The following is a 22106-nucleotide window of genomic DNA, read 5'->3' on the forward strand; positions in this document are numbered from 1 at the left end:
ACCTGTTTTCTCACCCCAGTTTTTCACAAGCGTTTTACATGAATTGTACGATGTATATTTGAAATCCTAAACAATTTCGTAGCTTCTATTTCTTCTGTCAGTATGTCAAAAGTTTTAACAATGCCGAAAGTTTCTTTATATTTCTTCTTGACGTCAGATAGAAGGAAATCGTCAGCAGTTGGATAGTTTTTGTTCAGAAATGCTAACATGTCCATTTTATTTTCTGCTGGCTTTTCTGCTTCTTTCTTTAAGTCTGCATAGTCGTTTCGCATTCTTTCTATCTCTTTGACGGAGTAGTTATATTTCCTAATTGCTGCTTTACATTTAGAACATTGCGGATTCATTTTTGCGTTATATTCTGAAACCTTACCTGCTAAAACAACTAAGGCGTCAATGGTTTTCTTTAACTCAAAAGCAGTTGGTCTTATCTGTTCGTTCCATATTTTACCTCTTCTATCTTTATCTCTTATCTGCCATACACATTCAGCAACTAACGAAACAAAGTTATCGTAGGTCTTAAACTCCCCGGATTTATATATGTCAGAAACATTCTTATATACCATGTCGCAATCTTTGTCCATAACCTTATGGTTGCAATGAAATCCTAGAAACTCATAGTTTACCTTTCGAATGAACTTCTTTATTTCTACTGAGTCAGTTGGTTTCACTTCTATTTCATCGAATTCAGGAATAGTTAGTTTTTGATGCTGAATTTCAGGTAGTTTAGGTAAATGGTCAATAATGTCCTGCATTTCATAAAGATACTGTTCATTTGTTTCATCTTTCGCACTACAGTCTAAATTACTTGTTAAAAGTTCTTGCTTTATCTTCTGGATTTTTGTTTCGAAAGTATATGAAGAAGGAATGAAGCTTTTCATCTCTACTAACATAGATGTTGGATTCATGACTAACGAGTTTGGTGAAGTTGTTGTGGACAGAGTCCCGCCGTTCGCGGCTTGAATTGTTGTTGTGCCGATTGTTGAAATCATATCTTTACATACAAAATAAAAAAATAAATAAAAATAAAACTAACGTTATTTTTCTATCTTAAGGAAATTCATGAAAATTCATGAGGGTGAGAAATTAGGTGAAAAAAGAGGTGACATCTCACCTCTTCACCTATAATATATTTTTGGTCATTTACACTCATTTACGAAGAAGTTATGACAAAGCATTTACGAAGAAGTTATGACAAAGCATTTACGAAGAAGTTATGACAAATTCATGAGGGTGAGAAATTAGGTGAGAAAACAGGTGAGATGTCACCTCTTCACCTATAATATATTTTTGGTCATTTACACTCATTTACGAAGAAGTTATGACAAAGCATTTACGAAGAAGTTATGACAAAGCATTTACGAAGAAGTTATGACAAAGTCACGAGGGTGAAAAAAGAGGTGACATCTCACCTCTTCACCTAAATTATATTTTAGGTCAAAGCTTCCACGAGAGAAAAGATTCCTCATTCGCTAAGGATTCCAAAAATGAAAAAATCATTGATTTCGGCTGAGAAAAAACAGCAAAACCCTTCTTCCACGGGAACAAAGAAATAAAGAAGAAATAAAGTAAATTTTTTATTTATTCCCGTGGAAGATAGAGCACTTTTATGACACTTTTTATTCACGACAAACAAGACAAATAAAGAAAATAAGAAAATACGGCGCTGTCGCGGTTCGAACCACAGACCTTGACCCCTCCATAACACCACCTTAGACCACTGTGCTACGTAGCCTGTCGACATAAGATTTTATAAATTGCATATTTGACGTAAATTTATTTCCATCTGGCTTCCCACTGCATAAGATATTCATACGTGTTTGTAAGACATTCATTAAACTTCTTTTCTATTGCATCTAATCTTGCGTTATTTTTTTCAATAACTTGTCTGTATTCTTCATCATCTCCAGCAGTGTTTGGGTCTTCACGTTTAAAATATTCATTGTTAACCAATTTTTTATCTACAAATTTTATTAGTGTTTGATTCACTTCGTTATGATAACGGTCATATTCTTTCAATACGTAAGTGAAGACAAAATGCGTCGTACCTTCAATCTTAAAGCTTAAAGAACTTTCAACACAGTTTTGAGGGTCTGTCAGTGCGTCAATGAGATAGTATTCGAAGTCAGTCAATAATCTTTTTAAAGTCATTTCATACAGGATAAAATTTAATGTTGTGAAGAAATAGTGTTTATCTCAGAAAAAATAAAGTTAGTTTTTATTTTATTTATTTTTTTATCCTGTATGTAAGAACAGTAATGTCAACATTAGAGAACACAACAACTGCTATCGTTCATGAAGCCATAAATGAAGAATACGAATACATACAATATAACAAACAATTGAGACTCATTCGTTCAGTCAAAGATGATATGTATCAAATGCAAAGTATAATGAACGCTCTTCGTTCTACAAAGCAAGCATATCATTGGTTTGAAAACCAACAGGCAAAAGAACTTTTAGAAGAATTTCCTCATATGATTGCTTCCCTCGGAAAACCGAGGGAAGAGATTCCGTACGAAAATCGCAAGAATTTGGCACCTGGTTTGAAAGGTTATTATGTTCATAGACTTTTAGTAAATGCTGTAGCAATGTGGGCTTCACCTCGTTATGCTTGTTATATTTTCATGATGTTAGATGAACTATATAAAGCAGAACGTGGAGAGATGGAAAAGAAACTTCAAGCAAAAGATGAAGTCATTGAATCCAAAGACAAAAGCATACAGAAAAGAATACCACGTTCAGTACCAAAAGGAAAGGAAAAGAGTTATAAGTATATGATTTATACTGAAGAGTTGGAGAAAGAAGAAGATAGAGATATGGTTATGTTGCATTTAGTCAGAAGAAACAACAAAAGCTTTTACGACCTTGCTAAAATATATAAATCTGACAGAAACTGGTTCTATCGTGAAAACTTACCGATTTCAATGACACCGAATGAGCAAATAAAAGAAATTGTCAAAAATACTCTTCCTCAAACACACTATGACATCAAAGGTTGCACAATACTTACCTTCAAAGAAGACTTAACATTACTGAAGAAAAAATAACAGAATATTTCGATAACTTCAAAGAGGAAGAATGAAGTCACGACAACATTAACGAAGAAGTCACGACAACATTAACGAAGAGAGAATGAGGTGAAAAAAAGACCCAAAGGGTCAGAGCCGCAAAGCGGCTAGGTGATATCTCACCTCTTCACCAAAAATATATTTTTGGTTAAATAGCTTCAGGGTCAATTTCTTCAACCATTTCACTTCCTTCGTCAATGTCAATTGAAGCTTCTTCAACCTTTGGTAAGAACTTTTGTATAACATCTTTGTTCGTTATTGTCTTCAGAGATGAAGGATAATATTTCACAGATGTTTCACCCTTCTTATATTCTTTCTGTTCGGAAAGATTCATAGCAATACTGAAGAAGTCAATGTTGGAGTTCTTTATGACAGTATAGTGTGTATCTTTGACATTCACGAAGAAACCCTTTTGTTTCAAAACTACTGCTAACTCTTGTGAAGTATAACGTTTGCGGTCAATGACGATAGCTAATGGTCTGACATACTGACCAAACTTAGATTCTTTCACAAACTTCTTGTTAAAGATAACATTAACGTTTGAAGCATTATTGAACTCATTCTTGATGGCAGTAGCGAGAGCATTGTATGAAAAGAACTTGCAATCTTGCATGTGTTTCATTAAAATAAAAATATTAAATTATTTTGAAAAATAACTTAAAAAAAATCTAATCTAATTTTTTCAAAAAATATTTTTTTATTTCCTACTAAAGATGTATCGGAAGTTGTCTAAGTTAGAACACTCGGAAATAAAACAACTTCTTACAGAAGCTAATATAGATGTTGCAAAGCATTACGCAACAAACAAAAAAGCACTCGCTGACTTCATTAAAGACTATAATGGTGCAATAAGTTATGATAGAATTCATGAGTTCATAAAGCCGCAACGCGGCGAGGACGAAGTCCATGCAAGAGCATTTCCTTTAAATGACATTGCTATTGACTTATATCATAGACGTTCAGTACCTCATGAAGTAAGAAGAGAGATGTTTGACATAACAAATGCAAACGTTGGTGAAACAAGAAGAGCTGTACCTCATGAAGTAAGAAGAGAGATGTTTGACATAACAAAGCCGCATGACGGCGCGGGCGTAGCCCATGCAAACGTTGGTGAAACACGAAAGAGAGATGACACACTGAAACAACAGAGAAGAGAGATGTTTAAAAGTGCTATAGAACAAGTTCGCAAAGCTAACGATGTCATTCGTTCCATTGACGACAAACCAAAAGAAGGTGAGAGATGGTTAAAGAAAGATGAAGAGAATAGGAAGAGAAATGTGAAGTCAGGCAATAGACTCATTGACTTTAACATCGAAGCTTTAGATGAACCAAACAGAGACTACTTACACAAACATTTCGGTAAGGTTTTCATGAGACTCTTAGAGAAAATTAAAATAAACTCGCAACAGAGATGGATGGTATGTTATAAACTTGGTGGAAAGTATGAATGTTCTACGTTAAACCTCAATAATATTGGAACATTACTACATCAGCTCTTGAAGGAGAACTTTATATCAGAGATAGAAGCAAATGCTGCAGGTATTGTTGAAATGCACTATGACTTCTTCTTGACAAACATAAAGAATCTTACCGAAATAAAGATGTATGATTTAACAGAATATGAAGGCTTAACGATGTCAGATGTAAAGAAAGGCAAACCAAAAAAGAGACCATATAGAGATGAAAGCACACTGACAAATGACCAGAAAGCCATTTTGGAAGCTCTTAAGCAAACAGGAAACCCAGCACTTATAGAAAGCTTTTGGAAAGATAATGGTGAAAAGAAGTTTTATAAGAAGAGAAGCGGTCAGTTAGTATCTTTAGCACTTAATATAATCGTTGGAACGCTACAAATCTTCAATGAATGAACAAAAGAACTGCAACACTTATGAAGAGGACGATTGATTTCGTTTTATGGTTGGCATTCAGGATGGAGTGGTAAATGAAGAAACTATTGACCACATGAGAGAAGTCATTCGTGTTAGATGATTTCCTCAAATGTAAGAGTAAAGAATTTCCGATTTCAACAGTTAGCATTTAATGTTACCCATTGGTTTATTATCAATGACTAAGACATTAATGAAATAAGAGATATAGATAACAAAAGAAGGTTGCTGAAACTGTTAGAATTATTGTGACCTTACTTCTTGTTGAAGACTACTGACAGCTAAATGAAGATGTACCTAATGACAACATACATTTCATATCAAATATATAGATTTTTAAGGAGTTGTGGTGGAGATGAACATTGAAACAGATGAAGGATTTATACAAAGAGAGAAAGATAAATATGTAGTTCGTTATGATGAAAAACAAGCTATGGGATGTTTGATAATAAAATTGTGGGAGTTATGGCAAATGAATTGTCTGTGAAAACTAATGTTGTTATAGAGAGATATATTCAGACCATAGTTCTACTGATTTATAATAATTGTATGAAAATATAGTGCGACTGCCATTTGAATGATTTGAAATATGCTCCAAGTATTGTGTAACAATGAAGAAGAAAGCAGAGTCAAACGAAGTAAAATAAGCTAAATGTAAATTCATTCTGAGCACGTTTTCTTTGGCTGACTTTGAGTGTAGCACAGACGGTTTCATAAAGTTTATACATTGTTTGACAGTGAAGATGGTTAGTGATGACAAGATTTGGGTCAAAATGTTGCAAAGAATTTTGGAAAGAATTCCCTGACAAGAGTTTATATATGGTTCACCCTCAGTTATTGAATAATTTCATCTTAAAGCACATGACAGAAGTGAAGGATCTCCATCATTAAAGGTTTCAAGACAATGCAATATAATGGTTATATAGGACGGGCAATTATTATAAAGATCTTCAGTGTTTAATAAAAGCTAAACTATTTCCTGTATGTTTAACTTACACAGGACGAAAGAAGTATGATTAAGATTTCATATAATATAAGAGTGTTTTTGGTTAGAAATGAAACAGGAATGGTGTCATTTCTGAAGCATGTAGTTTTCCATGTGCAGATACATTATGAAGACATAGATTCCATAAGGTTGCAGAATAGATGAAAACCGATTAGACTTGAAAAAGTATAGGGCACGTTTTAAACTGGCAAAAAAAAGATGTAATATTTTAAAGAAGGTTTTTGTAAAGTTTCCAATTGACTTATTTGAAGTATTTGGATTTAAACGTTTATGATAGCGTTATATTTGGTATCTATTGCTAACAATTTGTTTGAGAACAGAGTATATCCTTTCGATGATTATATGACTCTCAAATTAAACAAGAGATTTATTTTCGAGATGCCATTAAGGTGGAAGATGTATTGTTGTAGATTACATGAAAAAAAAGAGCAAAAAGAAAACTCATTGCTTTGGAATTCGATCAGCTGTTTCATTATATCCTTCAGCTATAGCAAGACTTTTACCTTAGAGGAATTCAAAGTAATGAGGATGAGATGCTAACACAGAGTATCTCATGAAAGAATATTATCTCCGAATGATGAACCAAAGGACACATTTGGTGAAAAAGTTATGTTGGCTTTTTGTTCTCATTAAGATAACATAGAGATTGGGTAATACACAGCCACGGTGTTATTTAATAGGGTTGAACACTGAACTAAATCGGAATTAAACGTTCAAGAAGTTAAAACATTTGCTGTTCATGTTAATGTTTGGCCATATAAATTACAAGCCTCATAAAATATCAATTGTGTTCAAAATGTGAAGTGGTTTGCAAGGATACTAATACGATGGACAGAGATATGAGCAAATAAGAGATGAAGTAAGAAGTTTGTTTGAGTTAGGTTAAAGTGATAAAGAAAGAAGGAACCCTTTAAAAGAATTATAAAATATTCTGAAGCATTTATGGAAAATATTTATCTCCTATTGAGTCAAATACCATAGTATAATACATAAGATGTATAGATATGTATAGAAATTAAACTTAGTGAAGTTCGAAGGTTGGATGGTTAAGATAAAACTATTTTAGCTAACGAAAAGCATTTGCGACACCTTTATTCTGTCAATTGGGTGTTATATTCTGTTATGTAAAAGTATTATGGATGAAAGATATTATTTGTATGCAGAGAATGGGACTTCAAATTTTTACCAGGATACGAACAGTTAATGCCTATATAATGAACATCCCAAGCTTGCAGAGAGTTTAAGAAGAGATATGGGTGCAACTTATAGGAAAGAACTTGGTCAATTTCATAGGACTTTGCGAAATTAACCGGAAAAAAGTTTAGCTTATAAAAGTATTTTTTTGTGGAAAGAAGACCTACATAGATTTACTCACTAACGATTTAATGAAGTTGATTCCTGGCAAGAATGAAGGCGTGAAGCAAGATGTTTATTGCTTTTAACCGTAATTGAAATGTTTTCCTGAAGTAATAACAATGCTATCAACATGAAGAAAGAACATTCACATACCTGTTGGATCAATATGAAAAGACTCTGGATTAGTTTAAGAACTTTACAAGCACTTTATGACTGTCGAGATTGATTCGACTTATGTCAGTATGTAACCTTGCTTTTGCTGGAAAGTTCAACTTTTTCAATACGACTAAAAACAGCTTATTCGTAGTTTGAAGTTTCTGAGGTCAATTTTTTTTGTCAACAATGAGGTCATGATGAGGTCATTTATTTTTTGTTCAGCATGAGGTATTGTGATAAAAATAAAAGTAGCGTAGATTTTACAATAGCTGTGTGCGTGGAATGGGTAGAGTTTAAGAGTTTGGTGCTTCAATGTAGAGACAGTCTTATTGGAGCAGACACTGGACATTTATGGTCATGGAGTGGAGAAATGTCTAATCCAAAATCACGGATTGAAGCCAGTTAATTTATGTATTAATAGGGTTAGGAAAGTGGTGAATTCTTGTATGACAATGAACTCATTTTCACGCCTTTGGCTTTATTAGAGTAAAGTATTGCTTTTTCTATCCATGCAGGTGTTACGGATGCTTTGAAAATTATTTTTCTCGGAGGCATTGCATATAATTGAAAAATTCTTAAATCATACTTGGTTCGGAGATTTGAATCTTATACGTAAATGGATTTTCTTCTTTTTAGCGATTTTTCTTGGAATGTGAGAATAAATGATTGAAGTCATGTGTTCCATCTTCATTTTCATTAAATTCTTGAAGTTCTGTATAAGTGTGGTTGACTACTTTTTCCCTTCAGTTGTAGGCAAGAAATCACGTAAAGGCTGTAAAGTTTGGTACTTTTTAATGTTTTTGAAAAGCTTTTTCTCGGAACATCTCATTATGAATATAATTGCAAAATGTTGAAATGTCTTTTAAATATTTGTTACATGTGAATGTTTTGGGCGCTTTAAAGATGTTAGTGCATTTTCTATTCGATTGAAGTATAAGTCAACTTTTGAAGCAGTGTTTGATTACTAGAATGTTATGGCCGATATACTTCTCTTCATTTATGTTTCACATCCAGTGTGTGGAAATTAAACGTTTAACTGAACTGTTCCCTTATTTTGACGTCAGTTTCACTACTGAAGGCACAGAGTAAAGAGTAATTTGTCTTCATTTATTTGGATAAAATAACCATTTACTCTTTTTTGCTTCAGCTTCCTTGTTATTTTTCTTCTTTGCTTTTTGCTTCTGTCTTCTAGCTATTTTTGCCAGCAAACGTGGTTCTTTGTCTTCAGCAGCATAATGCAGTAGTTTGTTTTTCAACTCAGATTTTTTCTTTGGTCTATCTGGCTATTTGTTCTTTTTTTTGTTCTTCAGCATTCGGATAAATAATTTTGTCGCGAATTTCTTTCATTCAAATGCTCAACATCTATGACCCTTGGGTCTGTGTCCATATGATTGTCTGAGTCATTTACTGATAGATAAAAACTACTTAAACTTTAACGATGTAAAATTGGCTTGTCAAAATCAGAGCCGAGAAGTCTTTATATTAAATGACGCAAGAGGAAGTACAACACTTTCTATTACTAAGTCAGAAAGTAAAGATGTAAAATATACGTAAGAAGAAGAAAGGTACCATTAGCGAAATGCAGAGAGGACAACATTAAGGTGATGGCAAGGGTGAAGTCCAGAAGCCCATATAAACTTCTGTTCATTGAGCCAAAAGAACAAGAGAAAAGAGCAGATGTACTTTCAATAACGAACCAAGAGCTTATTGAAAGTTCGTGAATTTCATTGAAAAACAAACCGAGTCAAGAGACACTGACCGCCAGTGAAAGAAGTTGAGACAAAAGAGGAATGTACAGTTCATTGAAAATGTAAGAAACACATTTCCCACGCATACCAGAAGGAGTGAGAATAATGAAGTAAATAGATATTTTTATTGAAGTAAATACATGCAGAAAGAACAGTTAAAACGAATTTACTCAGCAGAGCATATTCATCAGATTCGCTCATATTTCGTATATAAGACATGCAGTTTAAATTGGTGAACTAATAGAAATATTCTGACGCAAAAGATTCCATCACAACCTGGAATGCTAAAGATACACATGGGTAACATTAATCTCTCACCTCCTGGTGAAAATATGTTGGACCTTTACATACATTCATTACGTATAAAATGGAAGGTCAATTTATTGAGATAAAGAAATTGGTTCAGGCTTCCAATAAAACAAACCAGGATTTTGGATTGGTTTCGATGACGTTTCTATGCAGGTTGCTTGGATATAATCTTGCAAATGTGTATTCGTATATTCTCTAAGAAACGCAGAGAGAAGCATATTAAATTCAAACTCACAACTACGAACAAATAAGAAGTAGAATGTTGTTTTCAAAGATCAGACATGGCAAGATGTTTGGAGTCATTCGGGAACTATGCCAGAACAGGACACCAATTGTTTTAGTGGTCAATTACAGAGCGAAAATCATTTGATTTTAAGCTTCGTTTAAGAATTCCTGTTAGAAGATTCCTTCCATTAGAAGCTTTCGATTTATTCCAGTTTTTTTGCAGGAAACATTCAGCTTAAAGTTAAGTAGTAGACGCTTACAATGCACATCTATATTGTAAATGATATCATTGCTTTCCAATCCAATCTTAAGTTGCATTTGCTTCAGATTCAAATCACCGACAATAAATTTGTTCCATGGATGAACATTCACTATGATAACGAAGGCAGTAGAAGCTAGTGAACAGTTACTATTACAACTGTAAACCAGCACTATTTCGAACAAAGATGGATTTTAATGAATGTTTCATTCATCAAAAGTCATTGCTCTTTAGACCCTAACATTTATACAGAACTTGTAGAACATTATAAAAACGGGCTTTATGTTTTCCTGTTAAAGTTATGGATTGGATTCCTATGGACGGTTCATTCTCAAAGAATACAGATAGTTCAAGTGCAACATTTACAGCAGATTATACGCTATTAATGTTAAAGTATTTGGCACTATTTTAGAAAGAAAGACAACTATTATTGTTAATTTTGAGAACACTAAGTTTAATATCTTCAGCTTTAATGGAGCTTATGGAAATATGGCTGCAGAACCCTGAAAAAATCATATGGACTGTATTTTATGAAATGGTTGGAACGCTTGCAATACAAGACAATGATATATTGGATTTAATGAGATGTTATGAAGGTCATTGGTGGATGATGGTAGTGTGGAACAATAAATGGGATAGCTATGACAACAACACATTTCTTATGTTGGTTTTCCAACAGAAGTGTGACTTTTGCTTCAGCAAGGTAAACATCTACTGCTCCCAAAACATACAAATGTTCTGTTATAGGTATATTGCCTAGCAACTGAAAACGTACCAAAGCCACTTATGGATTTTATGAGGATTGTTGCTTTGCAATACAAGTAAGACAGTCAGGCATACCAAATAATAAGACTTGACGACTATAACTTAGCCACGGACGACAGTGAGGAATAAAGGATGAAGTTTTATTTTAAAGTTATAAATGAGTTCTTCATCAAGCTCTCGTGAACTTTCACCATTATGAAACAAACTTTACCAACGATTATGGAGCACCTATTGAATATTTCTTACGAGTGCACAATGGCAAAGAAGCAGTCTCAACCAAGGTTAGGTGTTCACAGCTCCTGTAAAAATAGCATTTGGTCAAGTCCTTATATAAAATATGGGTCTCCCACTAGGTTGCTACTACAGCAGGAGCAGTAATGATTGTGAAAAGAAATAAAGCAAAATGTTATAAATAATATGAAGTAGTCTGATTTGAACAACAATCAGACACCTCGCAAACCCAACGTCAAAACAACGACTTCACAAACAACACCTTCAATGACTTGAAACTATGAAAGTACACATCCGTGTCAAAGTCAACTCCAAAAACCGACTCAACATTTAAACCAGAACCTACTCCAAATAAATGTAAATACTCGTTTCTTACTGACAAAAATAATGTTAGTTTTATTTTATTTGAACATTTTATTTAGAGTAAAATGAGACTAAGTCACTGAAGCAATGAAACAAAATTTTTGGTAGATAATTAAATCAGGAGCGGTTCAGAAGGTTTTTTACGTTCATACTATGAAGGATGGTAGAGTTCAGTTTAGAAAGATAAAGCAACCATTAGATGAGAGAAGGTATATTAAGGAAGATTAACCTTCATGAGGACAAACATTGCTGAACTTAGGAGAAGTTAGAAAGAGTTGGAGAAAGGAAGAGAGTTTAAAGCAATGAATTCATGAGGTGAAAAAAGAGGTGAAAAAAGAGGTGAAGATTTCACCACTTCACCTAAATTATTTTTGCGCTATGTTTTCATACGTGTGGGAGTGGTGATATCATTAATTTTAAGTTTTATTTTTTATTTTATTTTTATTTTATTTTTTATGTAAATGACGAAAACTATTGAGATAACAAACTACAACGGTCATGAGTTCAAGAATTTGTTCTTCGTTCCTCGTGAAAATACATTCTATCAGATACGAGGGAGAAAAGGTAAAGTTAGTTTGAGCGTTTATGAAGGAATGAAGAATGGAAAGTTTATACAAGCATACGATACAAACGGTAAACGTGTTTCATTAGCTTTGTCAAAACTTACTAACATTTATTTTGACAGTGACTTTGACCTATATGAAGAAGAAAGTGAGTCAGAAGATTATGAGCTGTTATGTGAAGCACAGCAATGGGAGGAGTTGCAATACGTTTGTAAGTGAGAACGTTTATTTTTTCATTAGTGAGTTCGTTAGTGAAAACGTTTATTTTTTCATTAGTGAGGTGAAGTGGTTGGCGGTTTTATAAATATTTAAGGTTAAGTTAGTGTTGTCGTTTGTGTTGTAAAATATACGTTAACGGTTTCGTAAAGTGTCAAAACCGCTAAGTGGTGTATGGAGGCGCGCAGTGCCTCAGTACACAACTTAGGTATACTAACTAAAGTTACCATAGCATATAATTTTGAAACAAATGCAATAGATTTTAAAATCGCCTCTGCAAAGAAGTCAGGTTTTACATTTAATGAAGCAGTTGTATATTCGAATGAAAACTTCAAAGCTATTGCATGGTTAGATAATGACGATTGCTTTAAGAAAATCTTTAAATTCAGTGACTCAAAGATGTCAATAGATGACCTTCGTGGAATGTTACCATCGACGTTTACAGTTGAAGGTTCAGCAGGATTGCTTACAAGATTGTCAATTGGAGGCATTTGGTCTCGTGAGAACATTGTTATAAAATCCAGTATAAGTGAATTTGCTGAAGAATCTATATTATGTCTTTCAAACTACATGTATTCGCCGCCGAAGCATTATAGTATAAAACTTGTCAGTAAGTTTAATCATAAGACTTGTCGAACTTTCTTCAATGAAAGATGTTTGTGCTACAAAAGATGGAAAGGATCTCATTATTGAGATGATTTTAATTGCATATTAAATGAGCTTTGTTTTGAAGGTCATTCATGATGAAATAACTGTTGTAGAAGATGTTTAGCAATTGTTCAGACATTTTGAAGCGAATAGATGAGATAGAAAGAAGTTAGATAGACGCAAGGGTGAGGGCGAAGCACGTGAGAATGTTTATGTTTCAATTGATTTTCCCAGTAAGAGAACTTTTACGAATAATATTTGAAGAGAGATGATTTTAATATGGGGTAAATGGTAGATTGGGCAGCTTTAGGCACAATGGGAACAAAAGCATTAGCATTTGGACAAAAGCACTTGGAGCTTATGACGCAGTAGTAATAAAATGAGTGGAGGAAGGGTTTCAAAGACATTAGACGCAAATAAAGGAAGATATGGGGCTGGTTGAAAAAGAAGTTAAATTAAATAAAATGGCTCATAAATAAAGCATCAATTGGTTGCGACTGAGTCAGAAATGCTTTTAGGAAAGAGGATGAGTTTGCAAAACATGCAAAAGACTTTAATGACCAGATGAAAGGTGAAACAATGCATTTAAATAGAGTCGATGGAACTAAAGAAAATGTTTCTTCTCCACAACTTCCACCAGCAGTTCTTCCGTATGGTCCCTATGGAATGTATGGAAACCCTTACGAAAGACCATTTGACCCATTGACTGGTGGAAGTAATTGGTATCATTACGGACGAAGAAGAAAGACAGTCAAGTTGGAGACGGACGTAAAGAAAGCAACTAAAAAGAAACCAAGGAAGAGAGTTATAAAGTAATGAATTCAAGTGGGTGAAAAACCGGGTGAAAAAAGAGGTGAGATTTCACCTCTGACAACGTTTATTTTTTCATTAGTGAGTTCGTTAGTGAAAACGTTAGTGTGGGTGAAAAACCGGGTGAAAAAAGAGGTGAGATTTCACCACTTCACCTAAATTTATTTTTGTGCTATGTTTTCATACGTGTGAAGGTAGTGATATCATTTATTTTAAGTTTATTTTTTAAAATTATTTTTTATTTTATTTTTATATAAATGACAGAACAAAAGCAACTCATTCGAATTCCACAGTATAACAAACATACATTTAAACATTTATTCTTCCTTCCTGAGCATAACATGTTCTTTCAAATACATCCGAGACCAGTTGACTTTTCATTGACTGTATATAAAGATAGAAATAGTTATATCATTAAACCATACGATGACGAAGGTAAGTTATGTAAATTGTACGTTAAGAAGTTAGAGAAAGTTTATGGCTTCAAGTATGACTACAATAGGGTTAACACTGATGATGAAGATATTGAGGAAAATTTATGAGAACGTTTATTTTTTCATTAGTGAGTTCGTTAGTGAAGTCATTAGTGAAGTCATTAGTGAAGTCATTAGTGAAGTCAGATGTTTTTGTAAATATTTAAGGTTAAGTTGGGTAAGGTGGAACGCAGTGCCACCATACCCAACATAACCATACTAACTATTGTCGAAATTTTTAATAAATTTAAAGCCTGCTGGGCAGCCTTCGTATTCGCATCGGTGGTAGATTAATACTCCTGTTCCAATTGATAGTTTTTGTGGGTCTTTGACAAATCTTATGTTACCATGCAGCTCTGCAGCTATAACAAAACGAGAATATTCTAAATATCCTATGGCTTGATCAACCTCGCATGGAGGATCGGGTGGAGGATGTTGCATTGAGCAGCAAAAAGGAAAAATAAAATTGAAAACTCACATTGAAAAAATAACGGTTTAATAGAAAATATTTTTTTTCTTCTGAAAAAGAATTATCTTTGAGTATCTAAATTGGGATAAAGGATATAGAATAGATAACTAGTACTTAATATATGATACATGTACATGAAATGGAAGAATGTGTACTAAAAGAAAGAGAAATTTTAGCTTAATATTTTACATACGAATCAATTATCTTTGGTTAAAAGGTAGAATTGTTGGCTATGATGTACTGATTCATGATCAGTACATCATAGCCAACAATTCCTTATACAAAATTCAAAAACTTGGGTGCAATCAGAACTGATTGCACCCAAGTTTTTGAACTTTCTTGAGGGAATTAAAGGGTGAGAGATTTATAGTCTATCTATATATCTCCCACCCTCTAATTCCCTCCCTGACAGCGGGAAACTTTGTCTGAATGTTAAACTATTCAGACAAAGTTTCCCACTGTTTGCGAAGGAATTGTTGGCTATGATGTACTGATCATGAATCAGTACATCATAGCCAACAATTCCTTATATAAAGTTCAAAAACTTGGGTGCAATCAGTTCTGATTGCACCCAAGTTTTTGAGCTTTCTTGAGGGAATGGAAGAGTAAGAGGTATACATTATGAATATATACCTCTTACCCTTCCATTCCCTCTCTGACAGCGGGAAACTTTGTCTGAATGTTAAACTATTCAGACAAAGTTTCCCGCTGTCAGCGAAAGAATTGTTCCATCTGGTGCATAGAGTGTGAATCTATGCACCAAATGGAGCAAGTCCCTCGCGAAATTGCCAAAACTTGCGTCGCATTTCAAAGATTGCGACCCAAATTTTGGCGATTTCTAGTAGAGATGGAGTATTTTGAGTCACTGACCTATATGCAGTGGCTCAAAGGGCTCCATCTCTACTTTGAAGCAAGGAAACTTTCCTCGAAATTTTGATAATTTGAAGAAAGTTTTCAAGCAATTAACAAAGGATTACTCGCTATGAGGTAAAAATTCTAGATTTTCACCTCATAGCGAGAGCTTCCCTTTCATTGCTTGAAAACTTTCCCCAGCTTCAAAATTGTGGAAAGGGCTGTAAAGTCGACTCCGATACCAGCAGGTACCAGAGTATTTAAAAGAGAAGCCCTCGTACGAGTTTCTATGAAGACCTTCTCATTCAAGAAGATCTTAATAGAAAATCGTACGAGGGCATTGGAAACTCGCGTCTGGTACATGTTGGTACCAGAGTGTTTGAGATTTGAAGACTCTGGTACTAACATGTACCAGAATTTATGATGAATTTAAGATGGACCATTATAAAATTGTAGCGGTTTGTTTCAAAAAATTTTAGATGAGATTTGCATATATATAGATTATATGATTTATACATATGAAAAATAATATATAAAAATATAATTTTGAGATAATTATGTAAATAATATTTTAAATATTTGAATTTGAGGTATAATTTTATAGTAAAATATATTATAAAGAGTATTTATATAAATATTGTAAAATAATATAAGTAATAAAAATTGAGACCCCCTCCCTGTTTTTGATGTTTTGTCACTTTTTCGGTAATTCTTATTGTTTCAAAATAATGGAAAAGAAACAGCTGAGCTTCTTATTTCACATGGTATTAATATCAATGAAAAAGGTAATTATGGAGAAACTGCTCTTCATTATGCAGCATATGAAAATGATGGAAAAGAAACAGCCGAACTTCTTATTTCACATGGTATTAATATCAATGAAAAAGATATTGATGGAAAAACCGCACTTCATCATGCAGCATGGCGTGATAATAAAGAAACTGCTGAAGTTCTTATTTCACATGGTATAAATATCAATGAAAAAGATAAAAATGGAAAAACCGCTCTTCATTATGCAAAAGAAAATAATGGAAAAGAAACAGCCGAACTTTTTATTTCACATGGCGCAAAAATATAATGTTCTTACATAAGATACTATTTTTTATTTTCTGATATTTTCGAATATGAATTTCATTTGAAATATAAAATAATTAAGCATAATTTCCCATTAGATTTTATACATAAAACGATTTTTTCGTTTATAATCTCTCATTTTATATCACTGTTTTTAGAGATACTTCCACTCCTATTATTGATGTAAATAGCTTGATGCTCAACATGTAAACATAAGTCTAGTAAGTGATAGTAAATGCCTAACTAATGCTTATACTACTCTCAGCTTCACCAGATTTAGATATGAAATTCAATTATTAAATGCAAAATACTGAAAATACCAAAAATACAAACATGTAAAACTGGTTCTTCTTTTCATTATTTTCTGTATCTTGATTATCATGAAGATGTTTGGTATATTTAAAACAATGAAGTTATTTCAAGTTTAAAAAACAAAACAAATAATAACTATGTCTTTATTCCTGCAAAATAAAAACAATGAAGCTGTTCATTTGAATGTTCAATAAAACTCAAATCAACTTTTTTAAGAGAATAAAGTTATGAAAAAATGATTCACAACATATCACAGAGATAGTATATTAGCCCGAAAATATCTATATATGTATAATACAATATAGGTGTTATATCCATCTTATTAGAATCTATTAATGTTCCTCACAAGATGAGATGCCAAAAATCAAACCTTCAAAGTGAGAAATATGCCTACACTTTTGGTTCCGGAAAAAGTGAGTAAAATATTTATAGTTACAAATATTACTATAAAAAATCACGATATATTGATGAAAAAGAGTAAAAGGAGAAAATTGGCATGTTTTACTGAGAAATCTACTTCGTCAAGTTATGGAATATTAATAATTAAGGGGAATATTAATAATTAAGGGGGATATTAATAATTAAGGATACCCTTACATTGCGTAGTTAGAAAGAGAATATGATATTGTCATGATTGCTAAAGTTTTAGGCTCCAGAAATGAATATACATCAAACTGAAACAATTGATAAATTGAATGAACTTTTGAGAGGTTCTCAAATAAAAAAAATTATCTAATTTTTTACAATATTACTATTATTTTATCCACATATGTATATATAGTAATTTGAGAAAACTTTTAGGAAAAAATAAGTTTAATAAAAATCTGAATTTTACTTGTTGTGGGATTGTTATTAATTGACACTCCAGACGTATTACTAATAGTTATGCGTATGCAATTAAAAAAAAAAAAAAAAAAAAAAGAGAGTGGGGCTTCCAGGCACTTCGTGCCTTCTAGCCCTGAAGATGTTTAGTACAAATGAAGAGGAGGACCGAACCCCAGCCGACCAGCCGTTAACTTTTTTGTGTCGCTTTTCACAAATTATATATGTTTTCATGTTTTGTCACTTTTCTGTCACTTTTCGGATAAAAACATTTTTATTATTATATATAAATGAATTTTACAAAACCACCGTTACCGTTCTTTGGAAATAAGAGTAAATGTAAAGATATTATATTGAGAGAACTTAAGAAACTACCGAATGGTCTAACATTTGTAGATTTGTTCGGTGGAAGTTTCTATATATCCCATTTGTGCCATACAATATTCCCAGACTCAAAGATTATATGCAATGACTTCGACAACTATATGGACCGTCTCAAACATATACCAGACACAAACAATATATTGAAAGCGTTAAAAGAAAAGATACCTATAGGTAAGATGGAACGTATACCATTAGATAAGAAAAATACTGTCAGAGAGGTTTTGAAAAAAGCAGAGTATATTGACTGGGATAGTATATCTTCTAGACTATTATATAGTGGTGCTATAAGAGTTCATGACATTGAAACACTTATGTCAAAAGTTTTATATCTTAACTATACAAATGTTTTCAAAGAGGACATAGAAAAATATATTGAGGGTATAGAGTTTGTAAGATGTCATTGGACAGAGTTGTATGAAAAATATAAAGACAAGGAAAATGTTTTCTTTATAGTGGACCCGCCGTTCTATAACACATGGGATTTTCAATACCAAGTAGACTGGACTTTGAGAGACTCTTTAGAAACTTTAGACGTTACATAACCATCCATGCTTTTACTTTACATCCGATAAAAAGTGGTTTGGAAACCGTTATGAGATGGTTAGAGGACATACATGACTATGAGTTTATATATGACAAGATAGAATATGAGAGAGGTCCTATAAACTGGAGAAAGTGTCATAACAAAGAAATTTTATTAGTAAGTAAATGTGGTTTGAAATAGGACTACTTGTTTTAGGTTTTTTCCATTGTGTCATTTACTTATTTGACGTGGCAGAAAGATATAGAGAATATGAAGATGAACCAATGCCTGCAAATGTCCAGTATATGTACTCGTAAGAGATATTTTTATCTAATATTAAATGGACGCACAGAACTTAGCGAATGCACAGCAACCTGGACAACCAAACCCAGAGAATATTCCAAATGAAGTTAGAATACAAACTGCAATGGCAAACTATGGTCAAGTGCCAACAGATGTACAAATGCAAACTGCCATGTCAAATGACGCTGCGTTAGGTTTGCCACCATGGTATGCAAATATGAGATGGAAAGAGTTTTATACAAACCCTGAAGTGGGATATAAACAACTCTATGCAGATGACGCGAACACAGGAGTTGACCCAGAGTATGTTTTCTACCAGAGGAGAAATAGAATGTATGAGCTCCAGTTAAAGAATGCAATGGAACTCAGAAGGAAACGTAAGAGACTAGGTGGACATTAGATTTTTACATATAGTAAAATGGGTTTCTTTGGAAGAATAGGAAACTTCTTTCGAAATGTTGGAAGAGGTATATGGAATGGAATAAAAACCGTAGGAAGAGGAATTTGGAACGGAGTCAAAAATATTGGTAAAAGAGTAGGTCAGTTTGTTGGTATTATACCTAAAGACCTGAACCAGAAGAACAAGCTCCTGTTATACAACAGCCTGAACCTGCACCACAGTCAAGTTGGCAACCAAATCCAACACCTCAACCGTATTAAAATTATTTTTTACCGTTCGATAGTAGTTGTATATGAGACTAAGTTCTAAGTAAAACGCATGGTATAATGGAACTATTCTCTTTCTTCCATCTGTTGTAAACCATACTTGAAAGTCTGAAATACTTCCACTTGGTGGTTCATATAGCTTTGTAGGTTTTTCGTAAAAGTCATTTGCCAAGCATAAAAAAGAGTTTTGTGCACCAGAAAATGAAGCATGAACGATAATAGCATCTGAGTCGAAAACATTTTCATATGTTCCATTAGGGTTTTCGACTTCATAAAAGTTCGGGTGTACTGGATATTCTGCAGGCTGATTTAACATCCTCAGAAACCTATACCATGCCAAGTTGTTATATTTTGTAGAAATATAAACGTCTTCTCCAAGGTCTTCTATTCTATTGAATTTAACAGTTGCATTTTTCCTGTCATATAAAATATCTAGATGGTATTCTCCCTCGTCAATGTTGTACTGTTTTGCATATTCGAGATAGATATCGTTTATTTTTTCTTGAAAAGCTTGAAGAGTTGTTTCTAAGTTTACAAGCAAATTCACTTGTAAAAGTTTTCCCTGTTCAAATTTCTCATACGTACGTTTTTCTTTGTTATAGTATCGAATTTCAAAAGCGACCGTAAATGGGAAACCATGTATGGCTTCTGAAATGAACTTCATTCTACGAAAGCCAATAGCTTTTGTGACGGATGGGTCTCTTAACCATCTCAATGGGTAGTCAAAACGATAGCCTTCATGCTTTACGGTCTCTGTCTCAAACTTTTGACCGACATTCGTAAAAAGTTCATCTAATGGTTTAGTTGTAGCAACTCTTGAATTTTCTTTTTCTATTGAAAGCATATTTTATCTAGAATAAAAATGTCGAAAGAAACAGCGTCTATGAGAGAAATACAACACAACCGACAACTCATTTTGCAAGCTCTAAATAAGAACACAACAAACTTTTCAAACTATTCTAAGATATCTGAGTCATTGAAAGAAGGAAACTTAAAACTGACGATAAACCCAATGACAGACGAGTTTCTGTTTCAAGACAGTAAGAACCATACTGTTTGTATAAATCCAACAAAAAGAACTTTAAACGAGAAACCTATAGATGAACTTCTTTTGAAAGCAGATATTGACAACAAAGCTGACAAAGAGTATGTAGATGCAACAAGAGACTATATTCTCGCATGGACAGATAGAACATACCCACAAAAACATCATACACATAACATCTATGACGTAGATGAACTACCAGCAATGTTAGATGACAAAGCAGATAAAACATATGTTGACAATAAAATGTCAAGTGAAGTGAAAGAGCTGACAAAGAATATTCTAAAAAGACTCATACACATACCATTGCAAATATTACAAACTTACAAGAAACCTTAAACAGGAAAAGTGACGTTGGACATACACACGATTTCTTCGCAACTGTTGGTATAGAAAATATTGCAGGAACGGTTGAAGAAACTGGTGGGGATGTATTAAATTGGAAACCTCCTAACTTTCCACAAGGTTTAACATCGGATGAAGACATTAGATGTAGAAATGTCTATGTCATGGAGGATGAAAACAAAGTTAAATTCACTGCTCAAGATTTATATGATAAAAAAGCTGACAAAACAGAGCTTCAAACGTTAAAGACAGAAATACTTCAAACAGTATATCCTATAGGTTCTATTTACACGTCAATGAACTCTACCAGACCAGAAGTAGTACTTGGTCTCGGAACTTGGACTCAAATAGTCGACAGGTTTTTGTATTGTGCAAACTCTTCAAAGGAAACAGGTGGAAGTAAAACGATTTCAGGTGAAAACCTACCTGCACACAGTCACTACGTAGATTTAAGTACATCTCAAGCAGGTTGGCATAAGCATAGATTTTGGGATTGGTCAGCAATGAAAAAAGGTAAAGGATATGATGTTAAAGACGACGTTCAGTTTGCTATAAATTGTTTCTGGGGTAACACTCAGGGAGATGGAAACCATACACATCGCGTTACAGGATATACGCAAACAACGGGACAAAGTAAAGAATACATGCCACCTTACATGACAGTTTACGCATGGTATAGAATTGCTTAGTCGTCATTTTCAACTTCTTTAGCATATTCGTCAGCAGTTGTCTTATATTTGTTAGGAACTGTCTTTGAAAGTATACCACCTTGAACTTTGACAAGTTTGAAACGAGGTCTGACAATAGTAGTTTTATCTTCTGCTTGCAGTGTGTACATTTTGCCATGTTTGCCTAAAACTTCATAATATTCTCTTGTATACTTTCTTCTATTTTTACGAACACGAATGTGAGTACCTGTCGAGTTCCCATTGTTGTCATAGTCAATAGTATTTTCATATGGGTCGCGTTTGGGTATTTCTATTTTTACTTTGTCACCTTTCTGAAGTTTGAAGCCCGGCATTCTTTCTTGTTTGTCTCTTTTGACTAAATTATTAAATATATAGTCTTTCTCTAAGTCGGGGTTGTTTTTCATTTCTTCGGGGGAGTGGTTTCCCAAACCTTTTTGTTTACGGCTATTGTAAATATTTAAAACTTGTCTCATCTTTGCCATGGAGAAGTGTCTGTACTTGTCGTCATATGACATTTCATCTACCTCACCACCTTGTGGT

At 33.4% G+C, this 22106-nt stretch overlaps 7 protein-coding genes and 2 pseudogenes across 9 annotated transcripts, besides 8 other annotated features; 6 read left to right on the forward strand and 3 right to left on the reverse strand.

Moving 5' to 3' along the window:
- Positions 1–12370: part of a mobile genetic element that runs on past the window's edge.
- Positions 1–14190: part of a mobile genetic element that runs on past the window's edge.
- On the reverse strand, positions 24–989 carry TVAGG3_0340640 (organellar and viral DNA polymerase type B; the record flags this gene model as incomplete). Its single annotated transcript, XM_051230740.1, has 1 exon — positions 24–989. The coding sequence occupies one exon, from the start codon at positions 987–989 to the stop codon at positions 24–26; it is 966 nt and encodes a 321-aa protein (XP_051100470.1).
- On the forward strand, positions 2256–2824 carry TVAGG3_0340650 (KilA, N-terminal/APSES-type HTH, DNA-binding family; the record flags this gene model as incomplete). Its single annotated transcript, XM_051230741.1, has 1 exon — positions 2256–2824. A coding segment is annotated over one exon (569 nt), but the record flags the coding sequence as incomplete, so codon positions are not given.
- Positions 3217–3528, reverse strand: TVAGG3_0340660 (uncharacterized protein; the record flags this gene model as incomplete). The annotated part of the gene is made up of 1 exon (XM_051230742.1): positions 3217–3528. A coding segment is annotated over one exon (312 nt), but the record flags the coding sequence as incomplete, so codon positions are not given.
- On the forward strand, positions 3782–4621 carry TVAGG3_0340670 (organellar and viral DNA polymerase type B; the record flags this gene model as incomplete). Its single annotated transcript, XM_051230743.1, has 1 exon — positions 3782–4621. A coding segment is annotated over one exon (840 nt), but the record flags the coding sequence as incomplete, so codon positions are not given.
- Positions 11655–11833: a terminal%2Cinverted (terminal inverted repeat of Maverick-1B transposon ID:TVAGG3_0340570).
- On the forward strand, positions 11834–12154 carry TVAGG3_0340680 (uncharacterized protein; the record flags this gene model as incomplete). Its single annotated transcript, XM_051230744.1, has 1 exon — positions 11834–12154. The coding sequence occupies one exon, from the start codon at positions 11834–11836 to the stop codon at positions 12152–12154; it is 321 nt and encodes a 106-aa protein (XP_051100474.1).
- TVAGG3_0340690 lies at positions 12326–12866 on the forward strand (annotated as a pseudogene). The gene has a single exon. A coding segment is annotated over exon 1 (541 nt).
- Positions 13726–14190: a terminal%2Cinverted (terminal inverted repeat of Maverick transposon ID:TVAGG3_0340400).
- Positions 14191–14307: 117 nt separating this feature from the next.
- Positions 14308–16125: a mobile genetic element.
- Positions 16098–16125: a terminal%2Cinverted (terminal inverted repeat of MuDR-2/MuDR-2B_TvMULE3 transposon ID:TVAGG3_0340700).
- Positions 16126–17688: 1563 nt separating this feature from the next.
- Positions 17689–17767: a terminal%2Cinverted (terminal inverted repeat of Maverick-3 transposon ID:TVAGG3_0340710).
- Positions 17689–22106: part of a mobile genetic element that runs on past the window's edge.
- TVAGG3_0340720 (uncharacterized protein) lies at positions 18859–19221 on the forward strand (the record flags this gene model as incomplete). Its single annotated transcript, XM_051230745.1, has 1 exon — positions 18859–19221. The coding sequence occupies one exon, from the start codon at positions 18859–18861 to the stop codon at positions 19219–19221; it is 363 nt and encodes a 120-aa protein (XP_051100475.1).
- Positions 19484–20331, reverse strand: TVAGG3_0340730 (uncharacterized protein; the record flags this gene model as incomplete). Its single annotated transcript, XM_051230746.1, has 1 exon — positions 19484–20331. A coding segment is annotated over one exon (848 nt), but the record flags the coding sequence as incomplete, so codon positions are not given.
- TVAGG3_0340740 lies at positions 20350–21566 on the forward strand (annotated as a pseudogene). The gene has a single exon. A coding segment is annotated over exon 1 (1217 nt).

This window comes from Trichomonas vaginalis, chromosome V (genome assembly GCF_026262505.1).
Source record: "Trichomonas vaginalis G3 chromosome V, whole genome shotgun sequence".
NCBI classification, from domain to species: domain Eukaryota; phylum Parabasalia; order Trichomonadida; family Trichomonadidae; genus Trichomonas; species Trichomonas vaginalis.